Raw genomic sequence first — 26,209 nt, 5'->3', positions numbered from 1 at the left:
TAACAAAAGGGCACACCTTAGTGATTCTGGTACTGGATTAGCAGCCCAGAGGTCATGAGTTCAAATCCCACCATAGTAAGTTGTAAAATTGAAATGAATTCTGATAACAGCAATGACCATGAAACCCAGTTGGTTCATGAATGTCCTTCAGGGAAGGGAACCTGCTCCTCCCTCCGTACCTGGTCTGGCCGTTACGTGACTCCAGCCCACACTATGTGGTTGATTCTCAATGCCCTCAGCGCAATTAGGGCTGGGCACCAAATGCGGCCTTGCCTACATCCCAAGAACAAAAAAAATACACACCAAAAATGTGTTTTTACCGTTTTTTAATTTCTCCCAGCGAGAGATGGTCAAATCCAACAGACAACGTGCTGATAACTTTCAAACTTGGCCCTGAAACAGAACAAGAATTAACAAACTCCTTAGAAGGGCAGTAATACTTTAACCAACAAGGAACATCGTTGGCCCCACGGACTAGTGTGGCAGAGAATAAACTACACCCAGCCGCTGAAGATAATGGAGTCCGAGAATCAGTAAAAGCTCAAATCAGCATTTTACCAACTAAAACTTACCATTAAAGCCTGGAACAATCCCCCTTGACATAACCCCTCCATTTTGAGAAGCAGGTCTTTATTTTTTCCGCCCCCCCCCATTTTAAAGGTGTTGGCTCACTGTGTTTGCGAAAGGACACAACGGTCAGCGACAAGACATACTGTAAATGAACCACAGTCAGAAAAATGCCAAACAGTTTTCATTTTCATTCAGGAGTAATTCTGGTTGCAGCCAGTAAAAAGAGCAGGTGACCCGGAGTGATAGAAGTCAGATCTCTCCTCACGGTGCATCCAACTGGAACCATCGTATCAACGTGAATTCTCTCCCCCGAGATCAAATTCTCATCTCGCTTCAAATCTGTTTTTTTGGTGGCGTGGAAGAAATAGGGGGCCGGGGGGGGCGGAGAAAAATCAGTCTCTAAACAGAGCAGAAAGAGATGTACAGGAAAGAGATTCTCTCTCATCATCTCCCACCATTTTCACTCCTTTAGCAAGAATGAACACAGACCGGTCCTGAAAATGCTGCATCAATGAATGGCTGCCGGACAAATGAGAAATAAACTGGCTCAAAAAAGGGCAGGATTGGGTACTAAATATTCCTGGATACAAGGTGTTCAGGAAAGACAGGGAGGGAAAAATAGGAGGGTGGGGGTGGTGGCAGTATTGAATAAGGAGAATATTGCAGTGCTGCAGAGAGAGGATGTCCTGGAGGGGTCAAGGACAGAATCTATTTGGTTAGAGTTAAGAAACAATAGAGGTGCCATTACACTACTGGGTGTATTCTATAGGCCACCAACTAGTGGGCAGGAGATAGAGGTGCAAATTTGTAGGGAAATTACAGAGAGGTGCAAAAGCCATAGAGTAGTGATAACGGGGGATTTCAACTATCCTAATATAGACTGGGATAACAACATAAGGGGCAAAGGAGGAGAGGAATTTTTGAAATGTGTTCAGGATAACTTTCTCAACCAGTACATTTCCGGCCCAACAAGGAAGGACTCATTGCTGGACTTGGTTCTAGGGAATGAGGTGGGCCAAGTGGAGCAAGTGTCAGTGGGAGAGCATTTAAGGAGCAGCGATCATGGTATCATAAGGTTTAGATTAACTATGGAAAAGGACTCTGACCACTCTAAAGTAAAAATACTCAATTGGAGGAGGGCCAATTTCAGTGGGATGAAAACATATCTATGATTCCAATTTACATATCAGGTAAATTGGAATCATAGATTGGCAGGCAAAATTGTAATTGAACAGTGGGCAGCCTTTAAAGAGGAGATGATGTGGGTACAGACAAGGTACATTCCAACGAGGGAGAAAGGTAGGGCAACTAAAGCCAGAGCTCCCTGGATGACAAAGGAGATAAAGAATAAGATGAAGTGGAAAAAAGCAGCATATGACAGGTGTCAGGTTGATAACACAAGTGAGAACCAGGCAGAATATAGAAAGTTCAGAGGGAAAGTGAGAAAGGAAATAAGAGGGGCAAAGAGAGAGTTTGAGAATAAACCAGCGACCAACATAAAAGGGAATCTAAAAGTCTTCTACAGGCATGTAAACAGTAAACAAGTAGTAAGAGGACGGGTGGGGCCGATTAGGGACCATAAAGGAGATCTACTCAGGGAGGCAGTGGGCATGGCTGAGGTACTAAATGAGTACTTTGCATCGGTCTTTACCAAGGAAAAAGATGCTGCCAGAGTCTCGGTAAAGGAAGATATAGTTAAGATGCTGGATGGGCTAAAAATTGAGAAAGAAGAGGTACTAGAAAGACTAGTTGTACTTAAAATAGATAAGTCACCTGGTCCGGATGGGATGCTGAGGGAAGTAAGGAGGGAAATTGTGGAGGTACTGGCCATAATCTTCCAGACATCCTTAGATACAGGGGTGGTGCCAGAGGACTGGAGAATTGCAAATGTTACACCCTTGTTCAAAAAAGGGTCTAAAGATAAACCCAGCAACTATAGGCCAGTCAGTTTAACCTGGGTGGTGGGGAAACTTTTGGAAACGATAATCTGGGACAGAATTAAGTCACTTGGACGAGTGTGGATTGATTAGGGAAAGCCAGCACAGATGTGTTAAAGGCAAATCATGTTTAACCAACTTGATAGAGTTTTTTGATGAGGTAACAGAAAGGGTAGATGAGGGCAATGCAGTTGATGTGGTGTATATGGATTTTCAAAAAGCGTTTGATAAGGTGCCACATGGTAGGCCTGTTAGTAAGATTGTGGCCCACGGAATAAAGGGGGCAGTAGCAACATGGATACAGAATTGGCTAAATGACAGGAAACAGAGAGTAGTGGTGACCGGTTGTTTTTCGGACTGGAGGGAGGTGTGAAGTGGTGTTCCCCAGGGGTCGGTGCTGGGACCACTGCCTTTCTTGATATATATTAATGACTTGGACTCGGGAGTACAGGGCACAATTTCAAAATTTGCGGATGACACAAAACTTGGAAGTGTAGTGAACAGTGAGGAGGATAGTGATAGACTTCAAGAGGATATAGACACTCTGGTGGCATGGGCAGACACGTGGCAGATGAAGTTTAACGCGGAAAAATGTGAGGTGATGCATTTCGGTAGGAAAAATGAGAAGAAGCAATATAAACTAGAGGGCACAATTCTAAAAGGGGCAGAGGAACAGAGGGATTTGGGGGTGTATGTGCATAAATTGTTGAAGGTTGAGAAAGCGGTTAAAAAAAGCATACAGGGTCCTGGGCTTTATAAATAGAGGCGTGAAGTACAAAAACAAGGAAGTCATGATGAACCTTTATAAAACACTGGTTCGACTACAACTGGAGTATTGTGTCCAGTTCTGGGCACCGCACTTTAGGAAGGATGTGAAGGCCTTAGAGAGGGTGCAGAGGAGATTTACTAGAATGATTCCAGGGATGAGGGACTTAAATTACAGGGATAGACTGGAGAAGCTGGGATTGTCCTCCTTGGAACAGAGAAGGTTGAGGGGAGATTTGATAGAAGTGTTCAAAATCATGAAGGGTCTAGACAGATAGAAACTGTTCCCATTGGCAGACGGATCAAGAACCAGAGGATATAGATTTAAGGTGATTATCACTTTTGGTTCATTTGCCAATGAGGAAAAACTTTTTTACACAGCCAGTGGTTAGGATCTGGAAAGCACCGCCCGAGGGGGTGGTGGAGGCAGATTCAATCGTGGCCTTCAAAAGGGAACTGAATAAATACTTGAAACGAAAAAATGTGCAGGGCTACGGGAATAGGGCCGGGCAGTGGGTCTAGTTGGATTGCTCATGCATAGAGCTGGCACGGACTCGATGGGCCGAATGGCCTCCTTCCATGCTGTAACCTTCTATGAAACCGGATCTATTGTCATTTATTCTGGGATAAATACTGTCAATTCTTCATACTACATATCTCCTATAATATTCCACTGGGTGTGTAGACAGAATATCTCCATTACTGGCAGGTTGCAAACATTCGCAGAGGATTACGTGGCTCCTAGACTTATACATTAAAAAGACCGCTCTCACTCGCCAGCTCCTCTATACAATCATGAGACCAGCTCTGTCACACAACTTCAACAGCATACCTGCAGCTTGCAGAAGCTCATCGTCGATCTTGTCCGTTAACATACAGTACAGGCCATGTGCCCCTGCGATTCCCTTCAGCAGCTCTTCCTTAGGAACTGGTTCATCGGAGTCCCACTGCTGAATAGTGCAGCTGAAACACAACAGTAGCAAATAGTTAGGACTGCCACATCATTCCTGTCTCTTTCGGTTAAATTTAAGCCCCATCTTAAGCTCCAAGATGCTGTACTAAAAAAAAATAACGTGAATTTTGAAGGGATGCCATTCAGAACAAGCCAGCTAGAACCACAAGTTGACTATCATGTTAACCTGTATTTTAAAAAAATTAACATAAACCTGTGACATTGTCTTCATCATTCAAGAGTTGCTGCTGTTTGTTTACACCCAGAACGGAAGAGGCAGATAGGAGAAAAGAAGATGCAGCATCGTGTGCAGAAAATAAAATGATATCTGTGTGGTTATGACAGCGTGAAGCTCAGTTGCAACCATCTTCAGCCAGAAGTGCCGAGTGGATGATCCATCTCAGCCTCCTCCCGATATCCCCACCATCACAGAAGCCAGTCTTCAGCCAATTCGATTCATTCCACGTGATATCAAGAAACGGCTGAGTGCACTGGATACAGCAAAGGCTATGGGCCCCGACAACATCCCGGCTGTCGTGCTGAAGACTTGTGCTCCAGAACTAGCTGCGCCTCTAGCCAAGCTGTTCCAGTACAGCTACAACACTGGCATCTACCCGACAATGTGGAAAATTGACCAAGTATATCCTGTCCACAAAAAGCAGGACAAATCCGATCCAGCCAATTACCGCCCCATCAGCCTACTCTCAATCATCGGTGATGGAAGGTGTCGTCGACAGCACTATCAAGCAACACTTACTCACCAATAACCTGCTCACCGATGCTCAGTTTGGGTTCCGCCAGGACCACTCGGCCCCAGACCTCATTACAGCCTTGGTACAAACATGGACAAAAGAGCTGAATTCCAGAGGTGAGAGTGACTGCCCTTGACATCAAGGCAGCATTTGACCAAGTGTGGCACCAAGGAGCCCTAGTAAAACTGAAGTCAATGGGAATCGGGGGAAAATTCTCCAGTGGCTGGAGTCATACCTAGCACAAAGGAAGATGGTAGTGGTTGTTGGAGGCCAATGATCTCAGCCCCAGGGTATTGCTGCAGGAGTTCCTCAGGGCAGTGTCCTAGGCCCAACCATCTTCAGCTGCTTCATCCATGACCTTCCCTCCATCATAAGGTCAGAAATGGGGATGTTCGCTGATGATTGCAGTGTTCAGTTCCATTCGCAACCCCTCAAAGAATGAAGCAGTCCAAGCCCGCATGCAGCAAGACCTGGACAACATCCAGGCTTGGGCTGATAAGTGGCAAGTAACATTCGCGTCAGATAAGTGACAGGCAATGACCATCTCCAACAAGAGAGAGTCTAATCACCTCCCCTTGACATTCAACAGCATTACCATCGCCGAATTCCCCACCATCAACATCCTGGGGGTCACCATTGACCAGAAACTTAACTGGACCAGCCATACAAATACTGTGGCTACAAGAGCAGGTCAGAGGCTGGGTATTCTGCGGTGAGTGACTCACCTCCTGACTCTACAAAGCCTTTCCACCATCTACAAGGCACAAGTCAGGAGTGTGATGGAATACTCTCCACTTGCCTGGATGAGTGCAGCTCCAACAACACTCAAGAAGCTCGACACCCTCCAGGACAAAGCAGCCCGCATGATAGGCACCCCATCCACCACCCGAAACATTCATTCCCTTCACCACCGGCGCACTGTGGCTGCAGTGTGTACCATCCACAGGATGCACTACAGCAACTCGCCAAGGCTTCTTCGACAGCACCTCCCAAACCCGCGACCTCTACCACCTAGAAGGACAAGGGCAGCAGGCACATGGGAACAATACCACCTGCACGTTCCCCTCCAAGTCACACACCATCCCGACTTGGAAATATATCGCCATTCCTTCATCGTCGCTGGGTCAAAATCCTGGAACTCCCTTCCTAACAGCACTGTGGGAGAACCTTCACCACACGGACTGCAGCGGTTCAAGAAGGGGGCTCACCACAACCTTCTCAAGGGCAATTAGGGAGGGGCAATAAATGCTGGCCTCGCCAGCGACGCCCACATCCCATGAACGAATAAAAATAAAGTTCAGGACACTTCCTATTGCTTCTTAGGCCATGGAGAATCAATGGTGAGTGGGCTATGGGATATCACCTACATCCTACAAGTGGACTGACCTGATACTTACAACTCGACTGTTAACAGAGCTATCATCAATGCTGCGACTGGGACAGAGATTGTGTCTCGAACGCCTCATCCCATTTTCTTTATACTATTGGAACAGAGAAGGTTAACAGCGTCAAAATTATTAGGAGTTTGATAAATTAAATAGAGAAGAATATTTCCACTACATCATAAACTAATGGACAAAAATTTGAGATAAGTAAAAGGACAAAAGCAGAGGTTACAAGAATTATTTCTTTTAAAACGCAGAGGGTTGCTAGGATACGGAATGCTCATCCAGAAACAGGCTGGAAGCAGAATCCATAATGGATTTTAAAAGGGAATTTGACAAATGTTTGAAAAAGAAAATATTACAAGAGCAGGGGAATAGGACTAAGGTGATAGCTCTTTCAGAGAGCCAGCAGAGGCTCAATGGGCCGATTAGTTAAGTAATTAAAACAATTTAAGTTTGGTGCAAACTTCATTGGGAATTAAACGTGCTCACAATTTGCATGATGTTCATTAATCCAGTGATTTGAGGATGAAAAGTATTTTACAGTGCCAACCACTCTCAGCCTTTAGCTTATTTACACCAAATGTATAACCAGCTCCTGAAACAAAGATCAATGTGACATCAGAGGGAAAAAGCAATAAAACTGCTTCAGCCCACAGCTAGCTTTCACTAGTGAACACAGCACATGCCTTCCACGGGACTGCAAAGGATTAAAGTACATCAGAAAGGGCAGCGAAACGCTTTGAACTTTTGCTAATCCTCGCTGGGAATCAAAGTGAAGTCGATGGGCCCTAAAAACCACCAAAACGCTTTTAGTGTAATCAAGGAAATCATTTTCATTGAGAGGTAATGCAATGCATGACTCCTGCACAGGGCCCACTCTCACTAATGCAATGCATGACTCCCGTACAGGGCCCACTCTCACTAATGCTATGCATTACGCCCGTACAGGGCCCACTCTCACTAATGCTATGCATTACGCCCGTACAGGGCCCACTCTCACTAATGCTATGCAATACGCCCGTACAGGGCCCACTCTCACTAATGCTATGCATTACGCCCGTACAGGGCCCACTCTCACTAATGCTATGCATTACGCCCGTACAGGGCCCACTCTCACTAATGCTATGCATTACGCCCGTACAGGGCCCACTCTCACTAATGCTATGCATTACGCCCGTACAGGGCCCACTCTCACTAATGCTATGCATTACGCCCGTACAGGGCCCACTCTCACTAATGCTATGCATTACGCCCGTACAGGGCCCACTCTCACTAATGCAATGCATGACTCCCGTACAGAGCCCACTCTCACTAATGCAATGCATTACTCCCGTACAGGGCCCACTCTCACTAATGCAATGCATTACGCCCGTACAGGGCCCAATCTCACGAATGCAATGCATGACTCCCGTACAGGGCCCACTCTCACTAATGCAATGCATTACTCCCGTACAGGGCCCACTCTCACTAATGCAATGCATTACTCCCGTACGGGGCCCACTCTCACGAATGCAATGCATTACTCCCGTACGGGGCCCACTCTCACGAATGCAATGAAATACTCTCGTACGGGGCCCACTCTCACTGATGCAATGCATTGCTCCCGTATGGGGCCCACTCTCACTGATGCAATGCATTGCTCCCGTACGGGGCCCACTCTCACTGATGCAATGCATTGCGCCCATACAGGGCCCACTCTCACTGATGCAATGCATTACACCCGTACAGGGCCCACTCTCACTAATGCAATGCATGACTCCCGTACAGAGCCCACTCTCACTAATGCAATGCATGACTCCCGTACAGAGCCCACTCTCACCAATGCAATGCATTACTCCCATACAGGGCCCACTCTCACTAATGCAATGCATTACTCCCGTACAGGGCTCACTCTCACTAATGCAATGCATTACTCCCGTACAGGGCCCACTCTCACTAATGCAATGCATTACTCCCGTACAGGGCCCACTCTCACTAATGCAATGCATTACTCCCGTACGGGGCCCACTCTCACTAATGCAATGCATTACTCCCGTACGGGGCCCACTCTCACTAATGCAATGCATTACGCCCGTACAGGGCCCACTCTCACTAATGCAATGCATGACTCCCGTACAGAGCCCACTCTCACTAATGCAATGCATGACTCCCGTACAGAGCCCACTCTCACCAATGCAATGCATCACTCCCATACAGGGCCCACTCTCACTAATGCAATGCATTACTCCCGTACAGGGCCCACTCTCACTAATGCAATGCATTACTCCCGTACAGGGCCCACTCTCACTAATGCAATGCATTACTCCCGTACGGGGCCCACTCTCACTAATGCAATGCATTACTCCCGTACGGGGCCCACTCTCACTAATGCAATGCATTACTCCCGTACGGGGCCCACTCTCACTAATGCAATGCATTACGCCCGTACAGGGCCCACTCTCACTAATGCAATGCATTACGCCCGTACAGGGCCCACTCTCACTAATGCAATGCATGACTCCCGTACAGAGCCCACTCTCACTAATGCAATGCATGACTCCCGTACAGAGCCCACTCTCACCAATGCAATGCATTACTCCCGTACAGGGCCCACTCTCACTAATGCAATGCATTACTCCCGTACAGGGCCCACTCTCACTAATGCAATGCATTACTCCCGTACAGGGCCCACTCTCACTAATGCAATGCATTACTCCCGTACGGGGCCCACTCTCACTAATGCAATGCATTACTCCTGTACGGGGCCCACTCTCACTAATGCAATGCATTACTCCCGTACGGGGCCCACTCTCACTGATGCAGTGCATTGCTCCCGTACGGGGCCCACTCTCACTGATGCTGTGCATTACGCCCGTACAGGGCCCACTCTCACTAATGCTGTGCATTACGCCCGTACAGGGCCCACTCTCACTAATGCTGTGCATTACGCCCGTACAGGGCCCACTCTCACTAATGCTGTGCATTACGCCCGTACAGGGCCCACTCTCACTAATGCTGTGCATTAACCCGTACAGGGCCCACTCTCACTAATGCTGTGCATTACGCCCGTACAGGGCCCACTCTCACTAATGCTGTGCATTACGCCCGTACAGGGCCCACTCTCACTAATGCTGTGCATTACGCCCGTACAGGGCCCACTCTCACTAATGCTGTGCATTACGCCCGTACAGGGCCCACTCTCACTAATGCTGTGCATTACGCCCGTACAGGGCCCACTCTCACTAATGCTGTGCATTACGCCCGTACAGGGCCCACTCTCACTAATGCTGTGCATTACGCCCGTACAGGGCCCACTCTCACTAATGCTGTGCATTACGCCCGTACAGGGCCCACTCTCACTAATGCTGTGCATTACGCCCGTACAGGGCCCACTCTCACTAATGCTGTGCATTACGCCCGTACAGGGCCCACTCTCACTAATGCTGTGCATTACGCCCGTACAGGGCCCACTCTCACTAATGCTGTGCATTACGCCCGTACAGGGCCCACTCTCACTAATGCTGTGCATTACGCCCGTACAGGGCCCACTCTCACTAATGCTGTGCATTACGCCCGTACAGGGCCCACTCTCACTAATGCTGTGCATTACGCCCGTACAGGGCCCACTCTCACTAATGCTGTGCATTACGCCCGTACAGGGCCCACTCTCACTAATGCTGTGCATTACGCCCGTACAGGGCCCACTCTCACTAATGCTGTGCATTACGCCCGTACAGGGCCCACTCTCACTAATGCTGTGCATTACGCCCGTACAGGGCCCACTCTCACTAATGCTGTGCATTACGCCCGTACAGGGCCCACTCTCACTAATGCTATGCATTACGCCCGTACAGGGCCCACTCTCACTAATGCTATGCATTACGCCCGTACAGGGCCCACTCTCCCTCATGCTATGCATTACGCCCGTACAGGGCCCACTCTCACTCATGCTATGCATTACGCCCGTACAGGGCCCACTCTCACTCATGCTATGCATTACGCCCATACAGGGCCCACTCTCACTAATGCTATGCATTACGCCCGTACAGGGCCCACTCTCACTAATGCTATGCATTACGCCCGTACAGGGCCCACTCTCACTAATGCTATGCATTACGCCCGTACAGGGCCCACTCTCACTAATGCTATGCATTACGCCCGTACAGGGCCCACTCTCACTAATGCTATGCATTACGCCCGTACAGGGCCCACTCTCACTAAGGCAATGCATGACTCCCGTACTGAGCCCACTCTCACTAATGCAATGCATGACTCCCGTACAGGGCCCACTCTCACTAATGCAATGCATTACTCCCGTACAGGGCCCACTCTCACAAAAGCAATGCATTACTCCCGTACAGGGCCCACTCTCACTAATGCTATGCATCACTCCCGTACAGGGCCCACTCTCACTAATGCAATGCATTACTCCCGTACAGGGCCCACTCTCACTAATGCAATGCATTACTCTCGTACAGGGCCCGCTCTCACTAATGCAATGCATTACTCCCGTACGGGGCCCGCTCTCACTAATGCAATGCATTACTCCCGTACGGGGCCCACTCTCACTAATGCAATGCATTACTCCCGTACAGGGCCCACTCTCACTAATGCAATGCATTACTCCCGTACAGGGCCCACTCTCACTAATGCAATGCATGACTCCCGTACAGGGCACACTCTCACTAATGCAATGCATGACTCCCGTACAGGGCCCACTCTCACTGATGCAATGCATGACTCCCGTACAGGGCTCACTCTCACTAATGCAAGGCATGACTCCCGTACAGGGCCCACTCTCACTAATGCAATGCATGATTCTCGTACAGGGCCCACTCTCACTAATGCAATGCATTACTCCCGTACAGGGCCCACTCTCACAAAAGCAATGCATTACTCCCGTACAGGACCCACTCTCACTAATGCAATGCATCACTCCCGTACAGGGCCCACTCTCACAAAAGCAATGCATTACTCCCGTACAGGACCCACTCTCACTAATGCAATGCATCACTCCCGTACAGGGCCCACTCTCACTAATGCAATGCATGACTCCCGTACAGAGCCCACTCTCACTAATGCAATGCATTACTCCCGTACAGGGCCCACTCTCACTAATGCAATGCATTACTCCCGTACAGGGCCCACTCTCACTAATGCAATGCATTACTCCTGTACAGGGCCCACTCTCACGAATGCAATGCATGACTCCCGTACAGGGCCCACTCTCACTAATGCAATGCATTACTCCTGCACAGGGCCCACTCTCACGAATGCAATGCATGACTCCCGTACAGGGCCCACTCTCACGAATGCAATGCATGACTCCCGTACAGGGCTCACTCTCACTAAGGCAATGCCTTGCTCCCGTACAGGGCCCACTCTCACTAATGCAATGCATTACGCCCGTACAGGGCCCACTCTCACTAATGAAATACATTACTCCTGTACAGGGCCCACTCTCACTAATGCAATGCATTACTCCCGTACAGGGCCCACTCTCACAAAAGCAATGCATTACTCCCGTACAGGGCCCACTCTCACTAATGCAATGCATCACTCCCGTACAGGGCCCACTCTCACTAATGCAATGCATTACTCCCGTACAGGGCCCACTCTCACTAATGCAATGCATTACTCTCGTACAGGGCCCACTCTCACTAATGCAATGCATTACTCCCGTACGGGGCCCGCTCTCACTAATGCAATGCATTACTCCCGTACGGGGCCCCCTCTCACTAATGCAATGCATTACTCCCGTACAGGGCCCACTCTCACTAATGCAATGCATTACTCCCGTACAGGGCCCACTCTCACTAATGCAATGCATGACTCCCGTACAGGGCACACTCTCACTAATGCAATGCATGACTCCCGTACAGGGCCCACTCTCACTGATGCAATGCATGACTCCCGTACAGGGCTCACTCTCACTAATGCAAGGCATGACTCCCGTACAGGGCCCACTCTCACTAATGCAATGCATGATTCTCGTACAGGGCCCACTCTCACTAATGCAATGCATTACTCCCGTACAGGGCCCACTCTCACAAAAGCAATGCATTACTCCCGTACAGGACCCACTCTCACTAATGCAATGCATCACTCCCGTACAGGGCCCACTCTCACAAAAGCAATGCATTACTCCCGTACAGGACCCACTCTCACTAATGCAATGCATCACTCCCGTACAGGGCCCACTCTCACTAATGCAATGCATGACTCCCGTACAGAGCCCACTCTCACTAATGCAATGCATTACTCCCGTACAGGGCCCACTCTCACTAATGCAATGCATTACTCCCGTACAGGGCCCACTCTCACTAATGCAATGCATTACTCCTGTACAGGGCCCACTCTCACGAATGCAATGCATGACTCCCGTACAGGGCCCACTCTCACTAATGCAATGCATTACTCCTGCACAGGGCCCACTCTCACGAATGCAATGCATGACTCCCGTACAGGGCCCACTCTCACGAATGCAATGCATGACTCCCGTACAGGGCTCACTCTCACTAAGGCAATGCCTTGCTCCCGTACAGGGCCCACTCTCACTAATGCAATGCATTACGCCCGTACAGGGCCCACTCTCACTAATGAAATACATTACTCCTGTACAGGGCCCACTCTCACAAATGCAATGCATGACTCCCGTACAGGGCCCACTCTCACGAATGCAATGCATGACTCCCGTACAGGGCCCACTCTCACAAAAGCAATGCATTACTCCCGTACAGGACCCACTCTCACTAATGCAATGCATCACTCCCGTACAGGGCCCACTCTCACTAATGCAATCATTATTCCCGTACAGGGCCCACTCTCACTAATGCAATCATTATTCCCGTACAGGGCCCACTCTCACTAATGCAATCATTATTCCCGTACAGGGCCCACTCTCACTAATGCAATACATTACTCCCGTACAGGGCCCACTCTCACTAAAGCAATGCATTACTCCCGTACAGGGCCCACTCTCACTAATGCAGTGCATGACTCCTGTACAGGGCCCACTCTCACTAAAGCAATGCATTACTCCCGTACAGGGCCCAGTCTCACTAATGCAATGCATTACTCCCGTACAGGGCCCACTCTCACTAATGCAATGCATGACTCCCGTACAGGGCCCACTCTCACTAAGGCAATGCATTGCTCCCGTACAGGGCCCACTCTCACTAAGGCAATGCATTGCTCCCGTACAGGGCCCACTCTCACTAATGCAATGCATTGCTCCCGTACAGGGCCCTCTCTCACTAATGCAATGCATTACTCCCGTACAGGGCCCTCTCTCACTAATGCAATGCATTACTCCCGTACAGGGCCCACTCTCACTAATGCAATGCATTACTCTCGTACAGGGCCCACTCTCACTAATGCAATGCATTACTCCCTTACGGGGCCCGCTCTCACTAATGCAATGCATTACTCCCGTACGGGGCCCACTCTCACTAATGCAATGCATTACTCCCGTACAGGGCACACTCTCACTAATGCAATGCATGACTCCCGTACAGGGCCCACTCTCACTAATGCAATGCATGACTCCCGTACAGGGCCCACTCTCACTGATGCAATGCATGACTCCCGTACAGGGCTCACTCTCACTAATGCAAGGCATGACTCCCGTACAGGGCCCACTCTCACTAATGCAATGCATGATTCTCGTACAGGGCCCACTCTCACTAATGCAATGCATTACTCCCGTACAGGGCCCACTCTCACAAAAGCAATGCATTACTCCCGTACAGGACCCACTCTCACTAATGCAATGCATCACTCCCGTACAGGGCCCACTCTCACTAAGGCAATGCATGACTCCCGTACTGAACCCACTCTCACTAATGCAATGCATGACTCCCGTACAGGGCCCACTCTCACTAATGCAATGCATGACTCCCGTACAGAGCCCACTCTCACTAATGCAATGCATTACTCCCGTACAGGGCCCACTCTCACTAATGCAATGCATTACTCCCGTACTGGGCCAACTCTCACTAATGCAATGCATTACTCCTGTACAGGGCCCACTCTCACGAATGCAATGCATGACTCCCGTACAGGGCCCACTCTCACTAATGCAATGCATTACTCCTGCACAGGGCCCACTCTCACGAATGCAATGCATGACTCCCGTACAGGGCCCACTCTCACGAATGCAATGCATGACTCCCGTACAGGGCTCACTCTCACTAAGGCAATGCCTTGCTCCCGTACAGGGCCCACTCTCACTAATGCAATGCATTACGCCCGTACAGGGCCCACTCTCACTAATGAAATACATTACTCCTGTACAGGGCCCACTCTCACAAATGCAATGCATGACTCCCGTACAGGGCCCACTCTCACGAATGCAATGCATGACTCCCGTACAGGGCCCACTCTCACAAAAGCAATGCATTACTCCCGTACAGGACCCACTCTCACTAATGCAATGCATCACTCCCGTACAGGGCCCACTCTCACTAATGCAATCATTATTCCCGTACAGGGCCCACTCTCACTAAAGCAATGCATTACTCCCGTACAGGGCCCAGTCTCACTAATGCAATGCATCACTCCCGTACTGAACCCACTGTCACTAATGCAATGCATTACTCCCGTACAGGGCCCACTCTCACTAATGCTGTGCATTACTCCCGTACAGGGCCCACTCTCACTAATGCTATGCATTACTCCCGTACAGGGCCCACTCTCACTAATGCAGTGCATGACTCCTGTACAGGGCCCACTCTCACTAAAGCAATGCATTACTCCCGTACAGGGCCCAGTCTCACTAAAGCAATGCATTACTCCCGTACAGGGCCCACTCTCACTAATGCAATGCATTACTCCCGTACAGGGCCCACTCTCACTAATGCAATGCATTACTCTCGTACAGGGCCCACTCTCACTAATGCAATGCATTACTCCCTTACGGGGCCCGCTCTCACTAATGCAATGCATTACTCCCGTACGGGGCCCACTCTCACTAATGCAATGCATGACTCCCGTACAGGGCCCACTCTCACTAATGCAATGCATGACTCCCGTACAGGGCCCACTCTCACTAAGGCAATGCATTGCTCCCGTACAGGGCCCACTCTCACTAATGCAAGGCATGACTCCCGTACAGGGCCCACTCTCACTAAGGCAATGCATTACTCCCGTACAGGGAATGTAATCTTCCTCCGTTTCCCTCCCCGCTGTAGCCGGGATCCGCGCTTGTTTCACGGTTCAACTCGGAGATTTGCAGCCGCCTTTGTGCACTCACATTCCGGACTCAGACAGAACCCTCAGCCCCTCCTGCGGGATCCGGCGGGTCACGAACACCTTCATCATCTGCTGCGCGACCTTCATTCCCCCGCCTCTGACTCGGTCCGTGCTCGAACGCTGCAGTGTGTGGAGGCAGTGAGCCCCCTGCCGGCAACCAGCGGCACTGCAGGGAGAGGAGGCACTGTTGGGGGAGGGAGAGGGGGCACTGTGAGGGGGAGGGAGAGGGGGCACTGTAGGGGGAGGGAGAGGGGGCACTGTGAGGGGGAGGGAGAGGGGGCACTGTGAGGGGGAGGGAGAGGGGGCACTGTAGGGGGAGGGGCACTGTAAGGGGGAGGGAGAGGGGGCACTGTAGGGGGAGGGGCACTGTAAGGGGGAGGGGCACTGTAGGGGGAGGGAGAGGGGGCACTGTGAGGGGGAGGGAGAGGGGGCACTGTGAGGGGGAGGGAGAGGAGGCACTGTGAGGGGGAGGGAGAGGAGGCACTGTAGGGGGAGGGAGAGGATGCACTGTGAGGGGGAGGGAGAAGAGGCACTGTAGGGGGAGGGAGAGGGGGCACTGTGAGGGGGAGGGAGAGGAGGCACTGTAGGGGGAGGGAGAGGATGCACTGTGAGGGGGAGGGAGAAGAGGCACTGTAGGGGGAGGGAGAGGGGGCACTGTAGGGGGAGGGAGAGGGGGCACTGTAGGGGGAGGGAGAGGGGGCACTGTAGGGGGAGGGAGAGGAGGGCACTGCAAGGGGGAGAGAGAAGGGGCACTGTAGGGGGAAGGGAGAGGGGGCACTGTAGTGTCAGGGAGAGGGGGCACTGTTTGGGGAAAGGGAGAGGGGGCACTGTAGGGGGAAGGGAGAGGGGGCACTGTAGGGGGAAGGGAGAGGGGGCTCTGTAGGGTAAGGGAGAGGGGGCACTGTAGGGGGAAGGGAGAGGGGGCACTGTAGGGGAAAGGGAGAGGGGGCACTGTAGGGGGAAGGGAGAGGGGGCTCTGTAGGGTAAGGGAGAGGGGGCACTGTTTGGGGAAAGGGAGAGGGGGCACTGTAGGGGGAAGAGAGATGTTGGGGCTTGGAGAGGGGGCTTATGCAGGGGGAGAGAGGGTGGGGGGAGCATGCAAGGGGAAGGGAGAAGGGAGCCTACAGAGACCCGGACGATTTTCATTTACATTGGTCGGCGAGAGAGCAATGAGAGAACACAAATTTAAGTTAATCACAAAAAGAATTAAAGGGGAAGTTAAAAAAAATCTTTGCACTGAGGGAGGTTAGAATGTGGGATTCTCTGCCATAAACTGTTACATAGAAACATAGAAAATAGGAGCAAGAGCAGGCCATTTGGCCCTTTGGGCCTGCTCTGCTATTCAAAATGATCATGGCTGAACGTCTAACTCAGTATCCTGTTCCCGCTTTTTCCCCATATCCCTTGATCCCTTTAGCATTAAGAAATATATCTATCTCCTTCTTGAATACATCTAATGACTTGGCCTCCACTCCTTCTGTGGTAGAGAATTCCACAGGTTCACCACCCTCTGAGTGAAAAAATTTCTCATCATCTCGGTTCTAAATGGCATACCCCGTATCCTGAGACTGTGACCCCTGGTTCTGGACTCCCCAGCGATTGGGAACATCCTCCCTGCATCTAGTCTGTCTAGTCCTGTTAGAATTTTATATGTTTCGATGAGATCACCTCTCATTCTTCTAAACTCTAGTGAATATAGGCCTAGTCAACCCAATCTCTCCTCATACGTCAGTCTGATAAACCTTCGTTGCACTCCCTCCGTGGCAAGAACATCCTTCCTCAGATAAGGAGACCAAAACTGCACACAATACTCCAGATGTGGTCTCACCAAGGCCCTGTATAACTGCAGTAAGACATCCCTAATCCTGTACTCAAATCATCTTGCAATGAAGGCCAACATACCATTCACCTTCCTAACTGCTTGCTGCACCTGAATGCACGCTTTCAGTGACCAGTGTACAAGGACACCCAGGTCTCGTTGCACCTCCGCTTTTCCCAATCTATCACCATTCAGATAATAATCTGTCTTTCTGTTTTTACAACCAAAGTGGATAACCTCACATTTATCCACGTTATACTGCATCTGCCATGTTCTTTCCCACTCACCCAACTTGTCTAAATCACATTGGAGCCACTTTGCATCCTCCTCACAGCTCACATTCCACCCCAGCTTTGTGTCGTCTGCAAATTTGGAAATGTCACATTCCGTTCCAAATCATTGATATATATTGTGAATAGCTGGGGCCCAAGCACTGGTCCCTGCAGTACCTCACTGGACACTGCCTGCCACCTGGAAAAAGACCCGTTTATTCCTACTCTCTGTTTCCTGTCTGTCAACCAATTCTCAATCCATGCCAGAATATTCCCCCCAATCCCATGTGCTTTAATTTTGCACATTAACCTCTTGTGTGGGACTTTATCAAAAGCCTTCTGAAAATCCAAATACACCACATCCACTGGTTCTCCCCTATCTATTCTACTAGTTACATCCTCAAAAAACTCCAGTAGATTTGTTAAGCATGATTTCCCTTTCATGAACCCATGCTGACTTTGTCCAATCCCGTTAATGCCCTCCAAGTGTTCTGTTATCACATCTTTTATAATACACTCCAGCATTTTCCCCACTACTGATGTTAGGCTAACTGGTCTGTAATTACCTGTTTTTTCTCTCCCTCCTTTTTTAAATAGTGGGGTTACAATTGCCACCCTCCAATCTGTAGGAACTGTTCCAGAGTCTATAGAATTTTGGAAGATGACCACCAATGCATCCACTATTTACAGGGCCACTTCCTTTAGTACTCTGGGATGTAGATTATCAGGCCCTGGGGATTTGTCAGCCTTCAGCCCCAGGTCTATTCTCCTGTTCCTATACTCACTAGCACATGGCACTGGTAGTAATCCTGAGATCACTACCTTTGAGGTCCTGCTTTTTAATTTATCTCCTAACTCGTTAAATTCACCTTGCAGGACCTCATCCCTTTTCTTACCTATGTCGTTGGTACCGATATGGACCACGACTACTGGCTGTTCACCCTCCCCCTCCCCTCCTGTTGTTGAAATGGAGTCATAAATTCTTTTAAATGAACGTTAGATAGTTCTGAAAAAGAGGAATTTTGAGCAGGAGAGTGGGATTAGATTAGATCTCGTGGAGAAAAACACTGTTGCAAATTTGATGGGCCAAATGACCTGTTTATGTGCTGGAACACATTATGACTCTTTGAATAATGATGAGTGTATTCCAATATGGGCAGTTTCATTGTGAGCTATCTGGTGAGCTTCAGGCTCGTGCAGATATTGATTAGATATTGTGGCTGATCATAGCATACGCCCTCAGGGAGCTCATGGACTTCTTTGTCACTAAGATTGAGACCATCCATTCAGCTGCCTCTGCCGCTTGCCTCCTATCCCTTAGCCCCCCACGCCAAACTACCCCCAAGGTTCCCTCCTGCCCTAGCCCTTAACCCACATCTTTCTCCAGTTTCTCTCCTATCTCCCCTCATACCCTCTCCGAGCTCATATTGTCCATGAGACCCACCTCCTGCTCTCTCAACCCCATTCTCACTAAACTGCTGACCACCCAACTTCCCTTCCTGGCCCCCATGTTAGCTGATATTGTTGATGGTTCCCTCTCCTCAGGTACTGTCCCCCTCCCTTTCAAATCAGCCATCATCTCTCCCCTCCTCAAAAAACCCACCTTCAACCCCTCTATCCTTGAAAACTACTGCCCCATCTCCAACCTCCCAAATTGTCCCAATTGGGAGTTGTTGCCTCCCAAATCCGTGCCCAACTTTCCCACAACTCCATGTTTGAATCTCTCCAATCAGGTTTCCATCCCTGTCACAGCACTGAAACAGCCCTTATCAAAGTCACAAACGACATCCTCTGTGACATCCTCAACCTCCTTGACCTGTCTGCAGTCTTTGACACAGTCGACCACACCATCCTCCTCCAACACCTCTCCCCTGTGGTCCAGCTCAATGGGACTGCTCTTGTTTGATTCCATTCTTAGCTATCTGATAATAGCCAAAGCATCTCCAGCAAAGGTTTCTCTTCCCACCCCTGCACTATTACCTTTGGAGTCCCCAAAGTTCTATCTTTGGCCTCTTCCTCAACTATATACCTCATGTCCCCTTGGCGACATCATCCTCAGACATAGGGTCAGCTTCCACATGTACGCTGACAACACCCAGCTCTATCTCTCTACCACCTCGCTCAACCTCTCCACTGCCTCTGTGTTGTCAGGTTGCTTGTCCAACATCCAGTCTTGGATGAGCTGCAATTTCCTCCAGTTAAACAATGGGAAGACTGAAGCCATTGTCTTCGAACTCAGACTGTCAGACTTTATTTTTGTTCTGGGAGAACCAGATGTCAGAGAAGCTGGTTGACATTTTCATTACGATGAATTGATATGATGGTGATTGAGGTGATTGCTTTTGTAAACAAATAGAACGAAGTTTGCCAACCACCTTAGCCAAGATGTTCCGTTGGTGTTATGATCACCAGAATGGCTATTGGACAGACTGAAACGGAAGTGGACTGTTTACATCTAATTTTCTTAGATCAGCTCATTAGCATAATATCAGGAATGGAATCTAAAGATTAGACAAGTGGTGGGAGAGGAAAACTGGGTACAAGTCAAATCAAAATTGGTGTCGGCCGTGGTTTAGTGCTAGCATTCTCGCCTCTGAGTCAGACGGTTGTGAGTTCAAGTGCCACTCCAGGATTTGAGGACATAATCTAGGCTGACACTCCAGTGCAGTACTGAGGGAGCGCTGCACTGAGAGATGCCGTCTTTCGGATGAGACATTAATCCTACCTCTCAGGTGGATGTAAAAGGTCCCATGGCACTATTTCGAAGAAGAGAAGGAAAGTTTACCCTGGCGTCCTGCCCAATATTCATCCCTCAACCAACATCACTAAAACAGGTTATCTGGTCATTATCTCATTGCTGTTTGTGGGACCTTGCTGTGTGCAAATTGGCTGCTGCGTTTCCCTACATTACAGCAGTGACTACACTTTAAAAGTACTTAATTAGCTGTAAAACTCTTTGAGACGTCCTTAGGTGGTGAAAGGCTCTATATAAATGCAAGTATTTTCTTTTCTTTTTTTTTAGAGGGATGGGGACAATTAGGGGTGTCATAATCTGGGGACAATTCCGAAAATTTATGGAGATCCTTAAAGACAGCCTGACCCCTTAACAGCCTTTACCAAGACTGAAACAGCAGGGGACTAAGGGATAGGGAAAAACGAAGGAAAAGGAAACCCAAGGTGCAGGTAGGTACGAGAGCAGCCCAGCATCTGACCCCCGGTTTGAATGCTGCTGAAGTAGAGGTGGTGCTGCAGGAGCGAGTGCAAGGAGAGTTGCTTGCTGTGCCACCGCATGGTTCCATCCCCATCAGTCGGCATTACAGCATGTTTCCAAGGAGGTGGAGCCAAGTTTCAGGGCATTGGCTGTCGCTGCATGTGCCGGCCCTGTGCTGCATGGTACTGCAGTTGTCCTTGCAACAGATGGTACACCACTGCTTCTGCCTCTATGCTGACCCAGACCCTGAGACGCAGTTCCCCAGAGTCATTGCCAGGTAGGTGTGCCAGGGCTTGCAGATATGGTCGGCGATATTTTGGCAGGTTCAACCAATCAGGCAACACTGGCTCTTGATCATTCTGGCATGCCTTCTTTTGTGCAGTGCCACTGAAAGCATGGCACACTGTGATTGGGGGGCGTCCAAAGAAGCATCCAATGTTATGGTTAGTTCGGTATTAACATATTTTGGTGATGACATTGAACCTACTCTCCCAGCTTCCTTTGGGAAGAGGAGCCTCCATCAGCATTAATGGTATGCCAGAGCAAGGTATTTTCACCTCTGTCTGCAGATGTGGGGGAGCACAGAACATTCTATTGTGCAGCTTCTGGCCTGGCAACCTCTGTAGGTCCTCTTCTCATTGGAAGTAGTCAAATAGGGGAATTCCCATTGGCAAACCCATCGGTACCAGCAGTGGTGCTGGGGGAGAAAATAAGAATTTACATTAATTGTAACACAGAGGAATGGACAGATCAGATACAACTACTGAACACAGAGGGGAGGGAAATGGACAGATCAGATACAACTACTGAACACAGAGGGGAGGGGAATGGACAGATCAGAAACAACTACTGCACACAGAGAGGTGGTTAATATTTGGACTTTGCAGGGAGGTGACAGAGGCAGATAACAACACGAATTTTAAGATGGATTTGGTCAGACATTTGGTCGGAAAATAAATTGATGGATATCAGTAGTGAGCTGTTTTTGAACCCTGGCGTCAGTCCTATGGACTGAAATCTCTTTTCAGGCCCTCTACATTCCGATACTGGCAAACCTGCTGCGCGTGTCCAGCATTTTCTGTTTTTATGTCAGAGTTCCAGGCGAAATTTACAGCTTCTTTCTTTGTAAGAGCAGGGAGTTCTCCCGGTGTGCTGGGGACAGCAATCCTCCCTCAACCAACACCACCATAAGCAGATAACCTGGTCAATTCTCTCATTGCTGTTTGTGGGATCTTGCTGTATGTAAATTGGTTGTCACATTTACCTACAAAACAAGAGTGACTGCTCTTCAAAAGCAATTGATTGAATGTTGAGCAGTTTGATACATTTTTGAGAGACGTGATCAGGTGCCGTGTAAATGCAAGACTTTTTCGTTTGGTGCATGTTGTGTTCACGGTAAAATGCAATAGCATCAGAAAAAAGTTGAGAACTTATCCAAGAGGTTCGCTGCAGAGGCGGTAAGCAGGAGTGGAGTGAGGGCTTTGTAAACTGTCAATGGCCCAAGCCAGGCAAGGGTCCCAAGCGGATCCATGGCTTCTGATCAGCAGCAGCACCAGCTATGTGTCCAAGGATGGTCTCACCGTTTGGCAATTCCTAACGTCCGCCGGCGGACTCACCTACAAGCAGGAACTGCCATCAATCTGCCTGTAACATGTGAATGTGTTGCATGCCAGGTGGGACCTGCTGTTCACTCCCTGGCTCCACACTGGAGAGGTAAGGGGCTGAGTTATCAGTGCGTTGTTCCCCCCCGCCCCTCTACTCTCCACTCACTCATCACTTACAATCACTAACATGAAATTAGGTTCATTTCCTGCGAGTGTGAGGCGAGTTAAAAGTAGGGAGTAACCTCCAAGCTTCTGAGGAAGTTTCCCTGTCCTTCTCTTCCTTCCTTCCCATACTGTTGGGGAGTTCCCCCTCTTCCCACACTGTCTCCGAGTTCCCCACTTCGCACACTGCCGGGGAGTTCCCCCCTTCCCATGTTGTTGAGTAATTCCCACCCCTTCCCATGCTGTTGGGGAGAACCCCCCCCCCCCACTCTTCCTATGGTGCTGGGTAGCACTCAGGTTCCATTCATTAAAGAATGTCTCTAAAAATGAATCAGACCAAAAAAAATACAGGTGAGTTAGAACTCAGCTCTTTGCAGCGGCTTGATCAGTATTTGAAGGGACAGATTAATGTTTTGGGTGGAGACCCTTCCAGAGAATCCTTTTCTCTTCTCAGACACTGATGCGGATCTGACACTAGACTAAGTTGGTAGTATTTAGTAAGCGTCTAGTAAAATGTAGGGCCGCAAACCCAACTTTTGTACAGGGTCCCCGCAAGGCAAACACTGCACCTGGTGATAGTTGATTGAGTCTGAATGCAGGCTAAACCAAAAGAAAGTATAGTATGGGAGCCCGCGGGGTTCAAATATATATTTACAGCATTTCTACTGGGATGCAGGTAAGTAATCAGGACTGAGGTCGTGTGGTGTTAGTAACTCCAGAAGGCGGCTCACCATCTTCTCAAGGGCAATTAGGGATGGGCAATAAATGCTGACCTCGCTGGCGAATTAAAAAAGACTCTCCCTTTTAGAAATTGAGCATTTCTAGGAAGTGAGAGGCAAATTAGGCACAGATACATAACGGGATTTCACACGGAGTTGGAAGATCATTGGTTCAAACCCCACCCCAAGGCTCGACACTTCAGTGCAGTACTGAGGGAGTACTGCACAATCGGAGATGCTGTTTTCCAGATGAGACTTTAAACCGACGTCCCCTCTGCCTGCTTCTGTTGATATTGAAGAGCAGCAATCCTCCCTCAGCCAACACCAATGAAAACTGGTCGTTTATCTCATTGCTGTTAGTGGGACCTTGCTGTGTGCAAATTGGCTGCTCTGTCTGCCTACAAATCAACAGTGACTACACTTCAAAATTAATTCATTGGCTGTGAAACACTGAGACACCCTGAAGGTGAGAGGTGACCTATAAATGCAAGTTTGTTCTTTCTTTAAAAACATGAGAAAAATACACAAGTGCAACCAATTTACACGTCCTCACCTTCCTTAACCATGCAATGACACCTCATTCAGTGTATTTTACATGGGTTTATTTGGTGTGGGATGTTTTTTCCCTTAACGGTAGAAGTCAGTACTAATGACCCTTAACCCTTTGGCCTCAGCCTGTGTGTCTTCATCTTGTAGGAGAAGAGCAACTGATCAGAAGAAAAATCTGCAAGACTGATCTCTACTGCATCAAAGGATTAGGTTATGAGGGAAGATTGGAGAAACTTGGGATCTCCAGCCTTGAAAGGAGGTGACTGAGAGGGGACCTGACAGTGGAGTGTAAAGTAAATGGTGCAGAAAAAGAAATCTGGACACAAGTTCGAAGATGAATGACAGATTTAGGACAGATGTTGGGAAGAGTGATTAACACTCAGCATGGACTTCCTGGTAGGGTGGTGGAGGTAAAAAAAACTTCTCAGTCTCTAAGGGACAGATTGGTACTGCAATGCAGAGGGGCAGGGGGTGACTATCTTTGGGGTGAGCCAAGATGGGACGACTGTCCTTCCTCATTCCATATTTATCTTGTGAAAAAGACAAAGGGTTAATGCTGTAATTACTCGATGGAAAGCAGTGGTTTAAAAGTTTGTTCCAAAAATTTACTATCAACAACCTCCCCCGAATTCAAACAAAAAAACAGATGCAAAAATACAGATTTTAAATGTGATTTAAGACTTGTGCAGTTATGTGTCTGACATGCATTTCAGTCTACAGATGTCCTCACCTCCACACTGCACCACTAACATGGCAATTACAGAATCAGGACACAAAGTTGCAGGGTGTAGGTCAGTCTCAGAATGCCTACTTCAGGATATTCAGCTTCCCCTTAAAATATTTGGAAAAAGCAACTACTGTAGATTGCACTTAAAATGTGAATTTTTGTAACTATTCTGCTGAGATAAATGACTCACTTCAGAGTTTATGAGCATTCCAACTTTATTAGATGCAGGTTCGTTTCTTCGAAACAGCCGAACAAGACATCCCACTTTTATAATCACATAACTAATCAGAGTCACACCAAGATTCAGGTCACAGGCTCTGCGACAGAAGTACCCCTCGCAGCTATGACACGACGTCATGCGTCCCACCTCACAGGGTCAGCTCCTTCGGCATCGGTTCATCTTTGAGGCCCGCCAGGAGGTTATTGGCGGTCAGCAGAGCCATGGCAGTGCGAGTGGCGATGGTGGCACTTGCGATATGTGGCAGAATAACTGGAAGTACAACATAAAATAAACCATTTCTTAGACATGGGCCATGACTCACTTCAAGCAATTTATAAATTGAGCATCAGAGCGCTGAAGAAATTGGATCCTACTTGTTTTTAATATTATATATATATATATGTTGTACCATAGTGAAAGCAAAATTAGAAAAGACACGAAAGAATAAGAAATTTTTCCAATTTTGTGACTTACCACAATTTTTTAGTGAGAGCAGAGGGTGGTCGGTGGGTAGCGGCTCAGGAACGGTGACGTCCAATCCTGCTGCGGCGATCTGACCAGTAGTCAGAGCCTGATGAAGATCATCCTGGTTCACCACAGCTCCCCTGTGGAAGAAAAGAAGACCCCAAACATTCATCAGATCTGAGGAGTTCCCCAAAGCACTGCAAACGTGATCTGAATTAGGAAACGGATCACTTTCTCATTCCGCGACCTGCAGAGTTAAACTCAGGGCTGCTGCGGAGTCAGTGCCAGACTATTCAAACTTTCAGAGTGAGGGAAAGGAAAAAGGAAATGGTGAAACTTTGATATTTAGTAGCTGTGAATAGAGGCCAAAGGGGAAGTGGAATCCTATGAATTGTCCCATAATCCTAAATTTAATAAAAGGAAGATATCTGTGCACCTAACAGTGTCTCTTATAATACATGCTGTACAATACAAGGTGGGATGGACTTACACGGTGGCCTTTCCCCATAGAGCCTTTCACATCTACCACGATTCAGTAACCAAGGAAGTAAAGCACTCACAACGATCAAAAAACACTCACGCTCTGCTTTTCTGCTTACCATTTTACCAACAAACACACAAAAAGGTTAAAATACTCATGCATACGTCATGCAAATATGAGTATTAAGATCACATGCCCAATGACTGTGTCTATTACTCACTTTTTATTTACTATTCAGAAATGCAATTAGCCACATCTGGATTCCCAATTAGTCACATGTGGACTATCATACTGGACAACACTGCTCTATAGTCACCTGGTCCTAGCCTTCTCTTCTTTTAAATAAAGGTGTCTCATCTCCAATCCTAGACAGCACAACCCAATC

At 48.6% G+C, this 26,209-nt stretch overlaps 2 protein-coding genes across 4 annotated transcripts in view; both read right to left on the bottom strand.

Moving 5' to 3' along the window:
• LOC137321127 (glyoxylate reductase/hydroxypyruvate reductase-like) overlaps positions 1 to 15,724 on the bottom strand; it is a 29,884-nt gene extending 14,160 nt beyond the window's left edge. The window contains exons 1-3 of one of the 3 annotated variants that reach the window (XM_067983352.1): positions 15,597 to 15,724; positions 4,105 to 4,235; positions 321 to 393 (exon numbers count right to left, since the gene is read on the bottom strand). In XM_067983352.1, the coding sequence (XP_067839453.1) occupies positions 321 to 393; positions 4,105 to 4,235; positions 15,597 to 15,682 (290 nt within the window). In that variant the 5' untranslated portion in view covers positions 15,683 to 15,724. Of the gene's footprint in view, positions 1 to 320; positions 394 to 4,104; positions 4,236 to 6,362; positions 6,452 to 15,596 lie in introns of those variants that run through there. The other 2 variants (XM_067983353.1, XM_067983354.1) reach the window with 2 other exon arrangements.
• Positions 15,725 to 24,855: 9,131 nt separating this feature from the next.
• Positions 24,856 to 26,209, bottom strand: part of LOC137321126 (glyoxylate reductase/hydroxypyruvate reductase-like) — a 68,780-nt gene continuing 67,426 nt past the window's right edge. Inside the window, exons 8-9 of the mRNA XM_067983351.1 lie at positions 25,353 to 25,483; positions 24,856 to 25,148 (exon numbers count right to left, since the gene is read on the bottom strand). Of these exons, the coding sequence (XP_067839452.1) occupies positions 25,027 to 25,148; positions 25,353 to 25,483 (253 nt within the window). The 3' untranslated portion in view covers positions 24,856 to 25,026. The remainder of the gene's footprint in view (positions 25,149 to 25,352; positions 25,484 to 26,209) is intronic.

The sequence above is a fragment of the Heptranchias perlo genome, chromosome 4, assembly GCF_035084215.1.
Source record: "Heptranchias perlo isolate sHepPer1 chromosome 4, sHepPer1.hap1, whole genome shotgun sequence".
NCBI classification, from domain to species: Eukaryota; Metazoa; Chordata; class Chondrichthyes; order Hexanchiformes; family Hexanchidae; genus Heptranchias; species Heptranchias perlo.
The sequence above is the reverse complement of the archived record's forward strand: the minus strand, read 5'-3'. Positions and strand labels throughout refer to the sequence as shown.